At 31.2% G+C, this 18,699-nt stretch overlaps 2 protein-coding genes and 1 long non-coding RNA gene across 3 annotated transcripts in view; 2 read left to right on the top strand and 1 right to left on the bottom strand.

The window, feature by feature from the left end:
* The window catches only part of LOC106054380 (synembryn-A-like), a 29,402-nt gene extending 11,533 nt beyond the window's left edge, over positions 1-17,869 (bottom strand). Inside the window, exons 1-8 of the mRNA XM_056043864.1 lie at positions 17,674-17,869; positions 15,076-15,123; positions 14,669-14,897; positions 14,012-14,081; positions 5,363-5,438; positions 4,520-4,578; positions 4,014-4,194; positions 967-1,061 (exon numbers count right to left, since the gene is read on the bottom strand). Coding sequence (XP_055899839.1) covers positions 967-1,061; positions 4,014-4,194; positions 4,520-4,578; positions 5,363-5,438; positions 14,012-14,081; positions 14,669-14,897; positions 15,076-15,123; positions 17,674-17,754 — 839 coding nt within the window. The 5' untranslated portion in view covers positions 17,755-17,869. The remainder of the gene's footprint in view (positions 1-966; positions 1,062-4,013; positions 4,195-4,519; positions 4,579-5,362; positions 5,439-14,011; positions 14,082-14,668; positions 14,898-15,075; positions 15,124-17,673) is intronic.
* Positions 6,443-13,723, top strand: LOC129928664 (uncharacterized). The gene is made up of 2 exons (XR_008780122.1): positions 6,443-7,942; positions 13,242-13,723. It is a non-coding gene; the product is annotated as an uncharacterized LOC129928664 (long non-coding RNA).
* Positions 17,870-18,283: 414 nt separating the features above from the next.
* The window catches only part of LOC106054378 (doublecortin domain-containing protein 1-like), a 40,222-nt gene continuing 39,806 nt past the window's right edge, over positions 18,284-18,699 (top strand). The window contains exon 1 of the mRNA XM_056044053.1: positions 18,284-18,397. Within this exon, the coding sequence (XP_055900028.1) occupies positions 18,324-18,397 (74 nt within the window). The 5' untranslated portion in view covers positions 18,284-18,323. The remainder of the gene's footprint in view (positions 18,398-18,699) is intronic.

Here is an 18,699-nt window from a genome sequence, read left to right as displayed (position 1 = left end):
AAAAAAGCTGCAGATCTACAAACTAGCAGACATGCCTACCCCCAAGACCCAGAATGTGGAACACTCAGGTTGAAAATGTGGAATTTTGGGCCCCAATGTGGAACATAAACGCGTTTATGTTTGTCAGCCATATTGTTTGCAAATTAAATAAAACTTCAATTATATTACTTTAATAACAATACTAGTTTGCTTCTTATAAATTAGATGTAAATAGTAAGAAAACCTTTAATCTTTAATTCATAATTATGTCTTTTGTTTGAAATCTAACTATATGATGAATTCTAACCAAAATGTATTCTAATGAACTAGACTCAAATGTTATTATCTATTTTTATTTGTTACTACTAGATCTAAATCTAATGACTAGATCTAGATTATTCTCTGAGATGATTTGATCTAGGATCATAGTCTAGATATCTATTCTAATTAATCTAATCTAGTCTAGAGTCTAGACTGACTAGACTAGTCGTCACTAGTGACTAGATTGTCACTAGATCTAGTACTGTAGAGCCATTGTCAGGAAAAGAAAGGGATTTGAATGGAACATTTGGCTTATTAGCACTTAGATCTACTAGATTCTAAGAATAGATCTAGTATCTAGACCCAGACCTAGACTACTAGATCAGTAGATCTAAGTCTATGTCTAGATCTAGGACTTAGGACTAGATCTAGCTCAACCATATCTTCGTAACTTTAGGACACACGGGTCCGGGAGATGAAATGTAAACAATAAACACAGACCTATATATATTTTATTTTGCATTCAGTATTTTCATTTCGCCCTATTAATAAATAATGAAATAAAGGAGATTTTTTTGTTGTCGGAATTCAGACTTGGCGGAACAAAAAATCGTGAATGCGGAACGGCGGAACATGTGAGCTTTTTTGATGATTTTGCGGGACGGTTCCGCATAATGCGGGACTGTAGGCATGTCTGAACTAGCCAAAAAACGCACTGACACCTACCTTTGAAGGTCCTCTTGCTTATCTTTGGACATTATAGTGCTCATCAACAGATCATGTAGTATGCTGACCAGACGCATAAAGTGAGCTTCTTCCTCCTGAAACAAAAAATAAACAGTTTTACAGTTGTGTCAAGGAGCAAACAACTTTTTACACTTTTGTCAGGCATAGGTCTATATCTCTTTTTAAAAAAAATTATATAAAAGATATGCTGGATTCACCACAAGCGTCTTATTGTAAAAATATATTTGTCGAATTAACAATGTAAATAGCTATAATTAATACTAAACAGAGAGTTTGATAACCAGGTCTTAAGGAAACTGTCAAAATTAAATATGTTGCATTACTAGTTGTGAAATTATGCTGAGTTTTTGTCTCTAATAACATTTCATGCAAAAATAAAAATATCATCTTTTTAATGAATAATATTATAATTTTGTCCATATCTGAGAGGAAAAAAGAGAGAAAGAATTTCTATTACTTAAGAATACAAAAACTGGAACCACAATGCAGCATGCACCAACAATAAAAGTTTAAACTACTTTATAATTGACTGTCTAATACTGACAATATGCCAAGACTATAGCACAGAAGCAGATCTAGATACAAGTTTATCAAACAAGACACAATTTTAGGGCATGACAGCATTGTACAATTGTATGATACAAATTGAAAAGCAACAAATTTAGTTTTATACCAAATCTTGCAATTTACATAATATATCTTTTATTATTTCAAAAAAAAAAAAATCAGTTTTGTAACTTTAGATGTGATGATAGTAATGGATGAGATGTTACAATAGATTAAAATTTTTCCTCTTCCTTTTTCACCTCCAACCCAAGATAAAAAAAACAAAAAAAAAACAATCATAACCTGATGAAAATGTTTTTCTTTTCTTAAACATAATTTTAAAATGAAATGTTAGTCATGCACCAGAGGGGTAAGTTTGGCCAAGCTGTAGTCCCTAATTTAGTTTCTATAAAAGGTGTCTCCTGCAATGACCTAGGTGTGAGCCATAAAAAAAACAACTTAAAGATTCAATAAAAATTTTAATAAGATATTTTTGAGACCAGATATAGGCAAGTGGATGAAAGATTGCAGAGATGTAATGAAAAAGAAATAAAAAAAAAAAAAGGGGGGGGGGGGGAGAGAGAACACATCCCCATTGTAACAGGCCTAGACTATGGAACTAATTTAGACAGATGGGATTGAGAAGAATCTCAAGTGTAGAGGGATGTAATAGGGTAGAGTGAAAAATCCATAAAAAGGCATCTTAAATATTTTGTGAATTCTGATTAAAAAAAATAATTTCTGTCTCATTCCTACCATAACAAGAAAGTACTATGAAATTTTATCCAGAAAACTTAAAATGTCACAAATAAGTTAAAACTTGGTATTAAAATATGAAATTTATAAAATAAGTTTCCATGATATAAGTGGGAACTTGGAGAAAGTATTTTGATATTGTACTATTTGGAAATGGAGATTGTGCAACTTGAACAAAACCAAGATATCCAGATCTGTATAAGCAAATTTAAAACTCTAACTAAAAGGTTCCCATGTTTTTCAAACACCTCAGAGCTACTGAAAACCTTTAAAACCAAACACATACCTCTTCTTAAAATATATTTAGCCCACAAATGCAAAAAAGTCGAACAAAAATTTAATTGAAATCTAAAATAAAAACAATTCAAAACTTTGTGATATTACTTTAACTCAATCTCGTTTCAAATAAACAATCTACTTCATTTAATGTTATACTAAATATTTTCTTGGAACAGTCTCTTAAGAAATAATTGTGTGGCACTTTCAGGTAATAAATAAATACATAAAAATACAACAAAACTAAGGAATTAGTACAAGTGAAAAAAAAAAACAAAAAAATACCAACAAAACCTGGCACTCAACATTAAAATGAAAGCTTGAAACCAATAGAAGAACCTACCTCTTCAGACTGCCGCATGAACAAGGGAGGGAAGTTGACATAAATTATTAGTTCTATAAATAGAGCTACATTTTTTATGGTGTTTGTGCTTGATACTAATGTGCGTGGCTGGGAATCTTATAAGTAACAGATGGTACTTCAAAAGTGTGTCCCTGTGTCAATCTAGTCATGCATGTTATCAGTGACTTAAACTCTGCCAAGTCGTTAGTTTTACTGACTGACACAGGCAAACCATTTCATGCTCTAATTGTACTAGGAAAGAAGAAGCATTTGTACAAATTTGTCCAAGCACGTGGAATAAGAAATAAGCCTTTATCTCTCTGTTTGAATATAACAATGCCGATATGGTGAATAGGGAGATGAGGAAAGTTAAAAGCCAAATTATAAAAAAAAAACAATGAACTCTAAAGTGGTTTGTTAGAGCTCTGTTTTGACAGTATCTATTGTCTGTCAAGAATCATTCAAACTGATAACAAGAAACTACTTATACATCCACAAAAATCCTTTTTATTAATAACAAATATTAGGGAGTTGTATTTTAACCCAGAGTAGAAAACAAAATGGTTTAATTGTTTCTTTGTATGACCCACAACATAAGCTCACATAAGTAAGTAATCAGTAATAAAAAAATTTAAAAAAAAAACTCCTTTAAAAAAAGATCTATATTAGATAAAAACACTAGAATCTTGAGTTTAAACATATAGCTGTGCATTGAACTAGTTTGGGTTTTTCAGCTAATAACATTAATGAAAACTTGCTTATTCACTGCGTTTTTCCTGACCAGAGCTAACTAAAGACAAATGAGTTTAGCATATAGCTGTGCATTAAAACAAAAGTCCCATACTATATAAAAATACTAGAATCTTGAGTTTTAACATATAGCCGTGAATCAACCTAGTTTAGGGTTTTTCAGCCAATGACAATTAAAATTTGCTGATTTGTCTGACCAGAACTAACTAAAAACAAACGAGCACACTGACACTCCATAACAAACAACACTAACACCACAGCATGCTTCAGAACACCAACAAATGTAATAAAAAAAAAAAAAAGATGTTCACACACTAACATCCTCGAGGATACATGAGACTAAGACAACACTCACCTCATCCACGGATTTCTTCTCCATAGAGATGGTCAAGTTAAACAAAATCTTCAGGATTTCAGCACAGAGTTCCACCTGCTGGTCTGTCAAGCCTTTTTCCTGGTTCTCTGCATCACGGAGAGTCAGATCTAATACTTCCATCAAGTATGTGAATCCATGAAGTTCATAACGTACTTTTGGCCTGATCAATCATAGTGAATTTTTTAAATAACGTTTTAAGAATGTTATTGGTATAAAAAGATGTATAATATATTGCACAAATTTAATAATTACTTTAAATTTATTTTTTTAAAGCTGAAACATTTACATTAAATAATAATTTTTTATATATCTGAAATGCAAATCTATGAATCATATGCAATATGTTTTGGTGAATTAGTTCTATAAATATAGTGGTACACAATATACTCAATTCAAACAAATTAATAAACGAGTTGAATATAATTTATAATTGGTAAGGGGTTTCTATTGCAAAGCACATGTTTCTATTGTCAAGCATCTCTTACCTAGTTTCCACACAGGCAGGCAATGCAGTCAACAGAAACAAAATTCTCATATCAAAAAACTGAAAAGGAAAAAAAGATTCATGAATTAGAAAATGATAATACAGAAAGACATTGACAACAACAGGAAGTTACAACAGGTTTGATGACTGACTCACTAAACACTGAGATTTCAAAGTTATGGCGATTGTGTGGCAGATCAGGCAATATTTTCAAGTGCAGTGAGTGCACATTCATGAATTACATTAAGTTCAGGCAAAGCAACTGGCAGAACAGCATCCACTGTATAACTTCTCAGCATCATGCCCAGTCTTTTATGTCTAGATAAAAAAAAATCTCTTTTTTTGGGGGCTTATTATGCTCATACAAGACCAAAAGAAAGTATCCTGAAGGATCTTCCACTTAGAAGCCCAGAAAAACCATCCAAATGCAGTAAAACAATTATTTATATCACAAACACTAAAAACTGTAATACACTTTTACATGATTAGTGCTGTGCTTGCAAAAACTGTAGCTATGTACAAGAGAAACAAAAATTAATTAAAATTAGTAAAATTAAGATACGATTAAATAAAATATAAAAAAATATGTGCCTGGACTTGATTGAAAACTGTGGTGTTAAAACAAACTCTATCCTTAAGCAAGGACTAAATATATATTTTTATTTTATTCCAATAATAAATCTATATTATATATGTTAATTTAAGTACAATAAGTGAAATGCTAGTTTATCTAAAACTTTTCATTATATTTCAAGTTTTTATCTAAGTGTTAGAATCAACAGCTATAGTTTGTTGCAATCAAGGTAGTACTTCTTTATAACCTATTCAATTCTATGAACAATACCTTAACATCAAACTGGACATCGGGATCACCATAAGTCTTAAGTCTTTGTACAACTCCATCAACACAGCCAGATTTACTAGACACACAAAATAAAAAAAAAAATAGGAAGTTATTCAAAGCAACATACTAGTAAAAAGCATCAACGGATGTATGCATGTATGGAAAAGACTGCTATTAAACAAGTTGTGTTATAAAATATTGTTACTCTAATGCACACAAGAGAATGTATTACAACCCAGCACAAACAAAATCTTTCAACACTGATTAATTTACACATTTATTTAATATATATAACTAATTAAAGTTATATTCAATATGGTGTGTTCAAGTTACTATCTATTGTTAGACACCTTATTTATATAGGTTAGTTATTTAGCGACGCACCATAGTAGACGCATATTGAACGGGACTAGTGACGTTTGGGATATGTTGGGTTAGAGACCGGAAAATCAGTTAGCGATAGAATATTCCAGGGTAACGACGTGTTTAGTGACAGAGACTTCTACTGTGGCCTTTTATCAGAATAAATCTATGTGAACTTGTTCATCATCGTTTGACTACATCTCTTCACTTGTTAAAACAGATGTACTTGTTTTGTCTGACTTGTTGGTCAACTGCACGTAATACACCCGAACAATTACACCCAAACGATTGCAGAGTAATTGGTTGACTTCAAGACAGCCTGAACTAGCAACATCACAGTGGCGACCCCGAACCTCGAAGCCGGACCCCTGATGAGGCCGAACATCGTACCGGACCTCGAAGCAGAACGTTTACTCAGGTGAGGGTCGTGCACTCGAAGTTATAAGATTTCATCGGAGTACGGCTGAACACAGCATTATCGCAGAGTGACTTTGTTCTAGATCTACATACAGTCGTCGCCTGTTTGATCGCACGTTCAACGAGCCGTTAACTCAGGGTGACCTTCGTCAGGACCGTAATCATCGCAACGCCTGATCTTCATATGCTGAATCGACCTACAACCAGAGAAACCGTTCATTCATAACGGGTGAGAGATCGTTAGTGAACCTGTTGGACATATTTTTTCTTCGTCGTAGGAGCCACATCGAGTAGCAAGTTTTACCTCGCCAGTTCGAGAAGGACAGTTTGCCCGCTGTCAGAAGTATTGTGAGTACTACAAGTTTGGTAGCTAACTAAATCGAAATCGCTCTGTCGTCTTACCCTTGGAGAGATTCTTGTGGAGCAGTTTGCTCATTGAACCGGTTGCTTGCCACTTTTATAACGGTCACTGTGTTTAACCTTTGGAAGGTTAGTAAAGTTGTATGTATCATTACTGAACATTGATATATTTAGTATTCGTCGGTCTAGACCATACCTAGACTTGTTAGCAGTGAAGTTGTGGAAACAGCTACATCCACTTAATTTCGTTGAAAACCGTTAATCGTCTAACGGAACGTCGTCGGAGGTGACCTTGGTTTCACCTAGTCTACATTGGACAGTTTGGTCTAGTGAAGCAACGTACAACAGCGAACTTCGTCGTACTACCAGAGTAGCAGCAGAAGCAGTGAACTATTTTAGAGAACCGTTATTCGTCAGCCCAGATCAAGTCATCGTCAAGAAAGTCGTTATTCGTCAGCCCAGATCAAGTCATCGTCAAGAAAGCCGTTATTCGTCAGCCCAGATCAAGTCATCGTCAAGAAATTCGTTATTCGTCAGTCGTCCAGATCAAGTTGCCGTCAAGAGACTGTTATTTGTCAGTAGTCATCTACACAAGTCAAGTCATCGCCAGAAGAACCGTTAACCTATTCGTCAGTAACTGTGTACACAAAGTCGTCGGAACTACACATACGGTTATCAACAGTCGTCGAAGAAACTGGAACATTTTACTGTGACATATCAGGACATCTGTGGCATTACGTGGGATACTGGTAGCACCGGAGAACAGAGTCAGAACTGGAAGAGAGGCAGTGGAATTTGTTGTGATCTAGCATATTCGGGAGTCCGAACAAAGGGATCTTTCTTATCAAAAGCTAAGTGCCATTTTTCTTATTAGTGTATGTTTAGATTGCCCTTAGAAATAGATTTTGTCTAAATTTGGTATGTTAGCCTGAGTAAAATTCAGGTGGTGCTGAAGCCTTAAACCCGTTCGGGGTAAAGACATAATTTAGATGAAAAGCTATATTATACGTTTAGAGTTGTAATTTGTTTTGTTTGTGTAAACGTCATATCCGTTGTTGCCTAGTTACTTCGTGACGTTATCATTGTGTGCCATATTGTCATATCCCAACCCATAGCGATAGTCTCATTTAATTATTTCATTTGTTTATATTATTTTAAATTATTTATTTTTATTAATTTAATTAGATCTGTATTTTTTTTTCACTTAATGATAGAAAGTGCGGGTAGGATTCTTTTACTGTGAATCAGACTAAAATAATTTTAGTTTGAGCGGTTAAAATCAAATATGATTTTGCCATGAGAATAATGCCGAAACTGGCTATGTAGTCAAACACTGTCGTCTGGCTAAATTTAGATCTGCAAATTGTTATACATCTCTTTGGTACAATTAAATCATCTAGACTCTAATTTGAAATATTATTAATCGGAAGATGAATGAAGGTAGTACATTCTAGATATATATATCTTGTTGAAGATATATTTGACACTGTATACATATATTTATTTCGTATGGTTAAATAGAACCATAATCTACTCTAGATCTAGACTCTAGACAGTCTTTGAATTTACTCTAACTCCTAAACACTTCACTGTGACTTCAGTCATACCAGGTTTTTAAAATTGATCATAGTTATTCATACTAGATCTAAAAGTCATAGTGCTCTTGATAACTATAGATCTAAATAGTATTATTATACATACTATAATATACTAGATTTAAATTTGTGTGTAATACTGGACCTAATATACAGATTTGAATATAACCATAATAACTCAGACTAGATTTACACATTTACTAAATCTATAGATAGAGACATAACATTTAAAACTTATATAAAAGTTTGAAAAAACTTAAATATAAAATAAGTTTAAAGTATAGCCATAACTAATATAGGCTAAGTAAATATATATAAAATATAAAATACAATGGCTACATCATCATATGTGGACCTTAAGGAGATTAAGGAAACAGCTATGCAGGATGGAAAGGCCATGGAGTTAAAAGGAAAGGACTTAGCAGCTTATGTACAGCAAGTTGTGAAGGAAGAAATGGAGAGACAGAAAGAAGAAAAAAGACAAGAGATAGAGAGACAGAAAGAAGAGATAGAAAGGCAAGACAAAGAGAGAGAAAAAATTAGAGAACATGAAGCTAAAATGGAGAAGATGAGATTGGATGCAGCACAAGTCAGAGCTCAAACTGAACAAGGAAATAACACAAATAACTCAAATAATTATACCAGTCAAAGAGACAACCCTAATTCACAAACATGGCTAAAGAGAAAAATACAAAGTTTTGATGAACAGAAGGATGACATTGGTGATTTCCTGAAAAGATATGAGGCAAAAATGTCTACATTTAATATGCCTGAAGAAGAATGGTCTGAAATACTGATAGACTTTGTTCATGGTCAAGCTCTAACAATATGCCAAAATCATGACCATCATATTGATGATAGCTATCAGGTTTTAAAAAGAGAGTTATTAAATGCCTATGGTCATAATGCTACAACTTTTAGAAAGAAATACTTTGACAATATACCATCATTAGGAATAGAACCCCAAACTACTATTAATATGGAAAAGGATTTTTTCAATAAGTGGGTAAAATTAGAAAAAGTGAATAACTCTTATGAGGGATTAAAAAATTTTATTCTAGTGGACAACTTTGTAAATAAATGTGATCCTCAGTTACAATCTTTTATTAGAGAAAGAAATCCAAAAACTATAGATGAAATAACAGAGATAATGAGAGTATACAAAAATGCCTATCCAAATAAACCATTTTCTGATAGGGATAAGAGCAAAGTAGATTTAATAGGATACACCAAAGAAAATGTTGATAGAAGTAGAAATAGAAACAGATCAAATAGTGGAAATAGAAAATATAGTGAAATAATCTGTTTTAAATGTCAAGGAAAAGGTCATATAGCAGCTAACTGTAGAAGAGGGAATAGTAGGTCTGGAAGTAGAAATAGATACAATGAACAAAATAACAGTAGATATAGGAGTAGAGATAGGAATGACAGGGGAAATTATAGAAATAGGAGTTACAGTAGGGAATACAAAAATAAAGGTACAGATAGGATATATTTCATGGAAGGAAATAGGAACAATTTTGCAGTGTACCCAGGGTTTGTAGATAGAATTCCGGTGGAATTAATCAGGGATTCAGGTTGTAACACTTTGGCAGTAAAAACTAAATTTGTCAAACCTCATTGGTATAAAGGGTTTACTAAGAAAGTAGAATTAGCAGATGGCACCGTAAGGGAATTTAAAGCTATAAGGGTGTACATTGAAACTCCATTTTTCACTGGTTATTGTGATGGCATTGCAATACCAGAAATGAGATATGATATGTTAGTAGGAAACATAAAAGGAGTTAAAGAATGTTCAAGAAAAGAATTAGAAGACTGGCAAAACAAATACAAAAACATAAGACAAAATCATGAAAACATAGAAACACAAAATATAACAAGTATGGTAATAACAAGATCAATGGATAAACAAGATGAGAAACAGGAAAATACAATAAATGTAATTAGTAATGATAAAGAAAAAGAAACCAGTAATGTAATACAAATAGAAAATACAGATGTTAAGGAAAAAGAGATAGAAAATGAAACACAAAGTAGTCTTGAAACACAAATATCTCAAAGTGAAAAAGAAACAATACCCACATTTGCATTAGAACAAATGAATGATAATATTATTGGGAAAATTTATTCAAGAATATCAGATAAAAACAATAATAATCCAATGGAGAAATTTTGTATAGAGAATAAAATATTATTTAGACAAACAAGTAATGATAACAAGAAAATAAAACAACTTGTCTTACCACAGAAATATTGGAAAGATGTTTTAATCATGACACATGATAATAATTTAGCAGCACATAGGGGAGTAAAGAAATGTTATAGGAATTTGTCAAAACAAGTATTTTGGCCCAAAATGAAAGCAACAATTAACAAATACATAAACTCATGTGACATATGTCAAAAGAGATCGAACAAAAGTCTAGTGAATAAAGCACCTATTCAAGAAATGGATGAACCTACAGCACCATTTCAGAAAGTATCTATTGATTTAATAGGTCCTTTAATTCAAACTGAAAATAATAACAAATACATTCTAACAGTAATAGACATGTTTAGTAGATACCCAGAGGCAATCCCATTATCAAATACAAGTGCAGAGAATATCATTAATGCCATAACTCAAAAAGTAATTACAAGACATGGTATACCTAAAATTATATTGAGTGATCAGGGATCTCAGTTTAAGTCAGAACAATTTAAGAAATGGACTAAACAATACAATATACAACACATATACTCTTCGGTTTACCACCCAGAGAGTAACGGGTTATGTGAACGATATGGTGGTTCATTAAAAAGATCACTAACAAAGATAATTCAGAATAATCAGAACAAGTGGGATCATTACATTAACTATGTACTATTTGCTCATAGAAACAACATCCATGAAGCAACACAATTTTCACCATATGAAATAATACATGGAAGAAAACCTAGAGATGAATTAGATGTTTTTAAAGAAAATCTAATAGACAATGAGAATAAATTAAATAATGACAGTGAAACAGCAATCACAACAGAATTGAAAGAAATATGGACTCAAGCATATAACAACAACAAGAAGTATAAACAAAGTGCTCATGAGAATCTAAATAAGAAAAGACAATTGAAAACACTAGAAGTAGGAAACAATGTATTAATATTGATAAATGACCTGAAAAATAAAATTGGTAAACAATGGAAAGGTCCATTTAAGGTGATAAAACAAATTAGTGATGTGAATTATCAAATTGAAATAAATGGGAAAATTAAAACATATCACATAAATAATTTGAAATTGTATCATGATAGAGAAGATGAGTTGATACAAAACATTCAGGAGAAAATAGAAAATAAATTTTCAGAAAGAGAAGAATGCTTGATGATAATAACAAATGAAAATCACAATGAAAATGATATTAAGGAAATACCTGTAATAGAAACAAAAGAGAATCAAACTTGGCAAAAGATTAATCTTAATAATTTAACTAAGGAAAAGTCAAAAGACATAACTAAAATAATACAGGAATACAGAGAATTTTTTTCCAGTATACCAGGAAAAACAAATATTATTAAACATGACATTAAAGTAACAGACCCAAAACCTATCAAGCTTAAGCCATATAGAATACCGCTACATTTACAAGATAAAGTAAAGAAAGAAATAGACAATTTACTAGAATCAGGTATAATTGAACCATCAACATCTCCTTATGCTTCACCAATTGTGATAGCCAAAAAGAAGAATGGAGATATAAGGTTATGTATTGATTATAGGAAACTTAACAACATCACAGAATTTGACCCATATCCAATGCCAAATATAGAGGATATTTTACATAAATTAAATGGAGCAAAATTTTTTACTAAATTGGATTTAACTAAAGGTTATTGGCAAATACCTTTAACAGAAAATGCAAAACCTTACACAGCATTTGTAACACCATATGGTATTTTTCAATGGAATTATATGAGTTTTGGATTAGTAAATGCACCTGCCACATTTAATAGAATGATGAACATGATAATTGGAAACAAAGAAAATGTTATTTGCTATTTGGATGACATATGTATTTTTAATAATAGTTGGGAGGAACATTTGGTAGATGTAAAAGAAGTGTTCAAAATAATAAAAGAAAGTGGACTTACAATTCAAGCAGAAAAAGTAGAAATAGGATTGGAGGAAATAATTTTCTTAGGACATAAAGTAAATAACAACATGATTAGCCCTATTGAAGATAACATAAAGAAAGTACTTAATATTGAAATACCTACAACAAAAAGACAAATTAAAAGCATATTGGGAATAGTAAATTATTACAGAAAGTTTATAAAGAACTTAGCAGAAATAGTGAATCCATTAAATGAATTACTTAAAAAAGGAAAACCTCAAAAAGTAGTTTGTAATGAGGAATGTGTGAAAGCTATTGACAGAATTAAAGATGTTTTTAGTCATGAACTAATATTAAGACTACCTGATAAAGACAAAATATTTTATGTCACAACTGATGCATCTGGTAATGCTATTGGTGGTTGTTTAATGCAGAACTATGATAACTTACATCCTATATTATATGTAAGCAGAAAATTGTCAGAGGCAGAGAAAAAATATAGTGTCATTGAAAGAGAAGCCTTAGCTGTAATATGGGTAATTACTAAGCTAGAGAGCTATTTAATAGGAAGGAAATTCATATTATTAACTGATCATAAACCTATTCAGTATATACAGCAAAAGAGCATGAAAAACAGTCGTGTTTATAGATGGTTCTTAGCACTACAGGAATATAAATTTGAAGTGAAAGCTATTAGTGGAGCTGTGAATATTGTAGCTGATCTATTGTCTAGAATGACATTGAAATGAAATAATTTTGTAAATAAACTATGATTATATTGAGTATGTAATATATATTAATATATTGACACCATTTATATGTTATGGAAAAGGGAGATAAGTAAAGTTGATATTAAGCATTTAAAAGTAAGTATGGATATTTTTTTTTGTGTGAATCATTTCATATATCATTGACGAAAGTTAGTTCTATGGAAAAGGGTGAGTATAAAAGAAAAATGGACAAAAGCGTATAAAAGGGTGGTAAGAAAAAATGTATTGAATGTGTAAATAAAGTCTATAATTGTTTTTTTGAAATATTGTATTTTATCAGATTACTGCCAGAGAAGAACACTTGTGACGTGTGACGTGCCCATAAGATGCCACATTTTCTTTTATGATGAACTGTGTACTAATGAAGATGATTTTGGAATGTTATGAACTGTTATGAACATTGACATGAATATGAGGAACTGTCAAGATGAAGATGTCAAGATGAAGAGATCAAGATTTTATGTTTGTGGTCTTCCCCTTAAATTGAAAATGCCCTTGTAAGACTTGACAGTAGTGGAAAAATATTGACATATTTTTTTTTCAAGGGGGGGAGGAATCTGTTAGACACCTTATTTATATAGGTTAGTTATTTAGCGACGCACCATAGTAGACGCATATTGACCGGGACTAGTGACGTTTGGGATATGTTGGGTTAGAGACCGGAAAATCAGTTAGCGATAGAATATTCCAGGGTAACGACGTGTTTAGTGACAGAGACTTCTACTGTGGCCTTTTATCAGAATAAATCTATGTGAACTTGTTCATCATCGTTTGACTACATCTCTTCACTTGTTAAAACAGATGTACTTGTTTTGTCTGACTTGTTGGTCAACTGCACGTAATACACCCGAACAATTACACCCAAACGATTGCAGAGTAATTGGTTGACTTCAAGACAGCCTGAACTAGCAGCATCACACTATGTAGTCAAAATTAGTTTTACTTTTTTTTTTCAAACTCAGAACTAAAAAAAAATGTTTTTAGTCAAAAGCCACACATTTGCATGTTTATTTTATTAAACAGGGGAAATTGAATTGGTACAATACATACCAACAATATCTTTGAGCCTCAATACTGTTAAAGATGACATTACAAAGACACTTTTGTGCTTCAACTATAACTGTAAAAACAAAATGAAAAGCAATGCAATATTTACTCAATATACCACTCTTCTAAGTATTTATCTTAATGGTTATATGGCTGGATCAAAATCAGAATTTAAAAAATAATAATTCAGATGCATTTGATTTCAAATAGTTTCTTTCAATTCAAATTTTTTAAATCACAGATTTCTAGAGATTTAGAAAACCAAATTATAGATTTTTATTATTAGAAAAAAATATATTTTTTTTAAAGTAATGTTCCCAATAAATTATTATTTCTAGGCAGCCAACCTCTCTAGATGTAAAATATGAGATTTCTTACTGGAGATAGTGAAAGAATAAGATAAGCCAAGCCAAATGTCATAATAAACAATAAAAAAGAAAAGAAGTATTTATAAAACAGCTACACATATAACTGTTGGAACTAATTGAACTTATTAAAAGATTGATTTAAGATACGCACAGTTATAATTGGAGTAGTTGATAAATTGCTTAAAACAATTAGATGATGATTCCTATACTTGTCTCACAAGAGTTGAAAGATGAAAAATAGAATTCATAAACTCTTATTATCTTTATTAACACAAGTGTACTATTTACACACCTGACTGATCATCAGTACTTATGGTTACAGCCATATCATCAACATCTTGCTGAGCATAATGCTGGATTCCAGCAACCATTATTAGAGTGCTGAGTGCATTTTCATTGGTTAGTGATTGCATGTTGGTTTTGTCCCGACTGATTATACGGAAGGCTTGCAGACATGCAATAGATGTTTTGGGGGCAATCTGTGGTTTTTTCAGCCATCGTAAAATAGCTTCTACACATTCCTGGAACAGAAAATAATTTCATTAAGAGAAAAAAAAAATGACATTAGAATTAAAGCAGGCTCTTTTAAAAATAAAAGAAATCAGTTATTAAGCCTGATGCAATAATTCTTTTAATTATTTTTTTTTAAGGCTAATCAGCAGGGAAGCTTCAGCCTTATTCTTTCTTTCAATAACTTACTTTCTTTAGCTGTACATCTAAATCAGGAAAAGAAAACACCTGTGAATACTGAAAAAAAAAAAAAAAAGAAATATAATATGTGAGTTTCCGGGAGAGGTAAAAATAATAGAGCTACATAACTGGTTACCAAGAATCTAAAAATCTACTTAGGAGAAACAAAACAACAATACAGTAACTTATCTAAAATTGGATATGCGCAGTGCCAAAATGTAAATATATTTTAAACAAGGTTACAAAGATAGTATGTGTAGAGATACAAACTCAAAATCGTCCCCCAAAGTGGTCTTCCCAGGTGGAGGCAGGTAAAAAGGCAGGTTTCAATATTTTCAGAAAGAATATCAGAATGAAATTCTATCAAAGAAAAATGACAAAGAAGGTTGACAGAATTGTGTGGTGCCCCAGCAGTCCACAGACCAAAAGATAGGTGAAAGTGAATGTGAAGTTAGATGTGAACCTGGCCTAACTAATGTCTTATAATGAATGTATAATTGCTTTATTTGTTTTGTAAAGGGACTTTCCGTAAAAAAAAAAATTCTTTTAGTTCAGTGTTATATCTCCATGGAGCAACAATGCAGTTCATTTGATAATATGAAAAACTACTTATTAATTGTTGTTTTAAATTACGTCCAACTTATATGTATACTAAATAGATTTTTTCTCTTAAAATAAAACAACAAAACATTTTATTGTGTAAATGCAGTAGTTAGTATAACAGAACTTACTTAATACAATACAAATGTAAAAAGAAAATTTTTTGACAAAAATTCTAAAACCATTTGCATAAATGTGTTAAAAATATAAATATGGTAAATGGTCATCTCCCCTACTAAGGAGCCTCCTGTGTTTATTACTATGAATAGTTGTAAAAGTGGTGTATTTTTATTAAAAAATGCTTGCATAAGTGATTTAAAAAATTAGATTTTTTCTCTTTCAGAAAAGAAAAAAAGTAGCTGTTGCAACAGAACTTTGAACAGTCTGAAATATTATGATATCGATTTTCTTTTTTAGTATATGAGATCTAAATGGGAAGGACTCAAAGACATTCCACACAAAACTCCCCTTTGGGTGGCCTCTAAAAATCAGTGTGTTCATAAAATGAGTTTTTGACAAGGTGTTCAGATTTTAAGAGCTTACGGCGGAAAACAGATTTCCCATTGAAAATGCATTTTTGAAAGTCAATATTCATTATCTCTTAATTTTAGCCACATGTGGCGTATTTTTTAGATCTGATACGTAGATCTATGTTTGTGTAAGCTTCGTGAGCAACATTTTGTGGAAATTCGTTTTTATAAAGATTATGTGCCGTTGTGAAATTCACCAAGTAGGCTATTTGAGACAGACAGGTTTTACTTGTAGTTTTATGTGATCCCCTTTGAAAAGGTAAGAAACATATTATTTTTATTGCCTATTTACCATTGAAAATTGGTTGTTGTAAATGTTAAAGAAAAAAAAAAGTGAATTTAATGGTTCATTTGTCTTAGATTTAAAAACAAAATAGCCTCGATGCAAATTGTCTGTCTCAAGAGTACGTTTGCCAATATTTATTTATTTGTACTTAAATATAACCAATTTTAATTAGGAAACACATATTTTTATTTCAGAAATCATATTGTAATATTTTTGTACTTTAGAAAAAAAAAATTAAAAAAATAATGTTTTAGCACGTTTTTTATAAACCAATCGGAAGTGGCGCCTCGAAAATTGAAGGGCTAACGCTTTTTTTTAAACTTGTTTTTTCAATTATTAGCTCTGAATCCTCAAGAGAAAAGCATCCCTAAAAGCGATCTCAGTCCGAACTATCCATAAGACAATATTTTTTATATTATCAACTATTCAGGTAATTATTGTACTTTAATACTAGTCTGTCTCTGAACAACAGATCATTGAAAGACCGGACATCGGCAATAACGCACGCGTGCTAAACAATAAACGATAGCTTAATTTTAAAATCTAGATCTAGATTATAGATCTAGTATAAATTACTCTCTCTAATACTCTCTATTAGATAAATAATTATATATTATATTGTTTATTATACACTTATACAGTAACACTAACTAAAACTAGAACTAAAAATTAGATCTCTTTTATTTTGTAAATTTCGCTAGAAAAAATGACAATATCAGCAACACTTCTCTAGATAATTCTAGATGTAAATGTACTATTAAACATTATTACATTATGAATACTAACAGTATCAGAATCTACATTCTACAATAAGTAGAGTAGAGTAGTAGATGAGTAGTAGTAGATCTAAATTTCTAAATATACTATCTAGTATAGACACACAGGTGGGTAGCTAGGATTTTTCCATCGTTTTGGGGCCTGGGGTTGACCATCTTTGGGGGCCCCTGCATTTTGCTTAATATTATTAATATTAAATTTTAATTAAAAAAAAACAAACACTCATTTGCCTCATTTGGTGGCCCCCCACTAGCGTGGGCCCAGGGGAGGTCAAATTCTCCCCCCACCCCTAGCTACGCTACTGCAGACACAGAGACTGAGTGAGTGAGTCTGACTAGATTAGTCAAGGACTAGACTACTCTGACTAGACAAGAGAACAATAATTAAAAAAAGCAAAAATCAAAAGCTACTCACTGAAGTAATAAACTTTTCAAGGACAGAGACGACTTCACTCTCAGTGCAACTGTTGAGGGATTTAAGCTCACTGAATTCCATTTCAATTTTATTGACTGTTAAGAAGACTAAAATTACAAACAATTATAAATAGGAGGTATTATTCAAATAGGTTTATTGTTTATGAGAAACACTTTGGCATCCATAATGATATCCATATAATGCCAGATATATTGTCACAAGTCTGTTACACATAATATTTAAACAAATGTTATAAATGTGTGCATTTATTAGCTATGTTCTTTTCGTATTTTGATTTTTAATTATCAATAACATTTTAAAAGATTTTATTTTTATAAATATATAAGCAAAACATGAGCAGAGTAATTGTATTTATTGTTTTAACTTTCAATGAAAAGTAAACGAAAGTAACTCTTCCTGGCAAATTGTTGATTTGCTGCTGAGAATTGATTTAAGAAAGACAACTCTTCAATTAACCTTTAGTCTAAATTCTTTATATACGAAAATAAAATATTTTAAATATTTTAATTTTCATTTGTATAATATATTAAATCAAAAAAAAATATAATATTTTAACATTGTATCTAAATTTTTACAAATTATATTTTGATGCGAGACTGATCACCTAGGCGAATAAACAAATAGACAAAATGGCTGACCGTTCAAAGGATACTAGCTCTAGATCTAGTACTAGTTCACAACTAGCAGATGCCGGTTTATCAAAGTGTTTATGGCTCTTTCTATAAATTCTATATACTAATCGCAATTATCAGAGCCCAATTACTGAATAGATCTCAATACAACTTTTTAAGAAAATGGAATGGGTTGTCTGAATCTCAAAAAAAATAATTAAAAAATATAGTGAAATACTTTAAATACTAACAAATACTTAACTTACCAAATATTTATATTATTATTATATATAAATATAATTATTATATTATAATAACAGCAATATCTCAATATGATTATGAATATCATATGACTGAATCAGTGAATGAGGAAGATCATGATGGCAGGAAAACC

This window comes from Biomphalaria glabrata, chromosome 10 (assembly GCF_947242115.1).
Source record: "Biomphalaria glabrata chromosome 10, xgBioGlab47.1, whole genome shotgun sequence".
Classification (NCBI taxonomy): Eukaryota; Metazoa; Mollusca; class Gastropoda; family Planorbidae; genus Biomphalaria; species Biomphalaria glabrata.
Note: the sequence above shows the minus strand (reverse complement) of the source record. Positions and strands in the feature narration are given on the sequence as shown.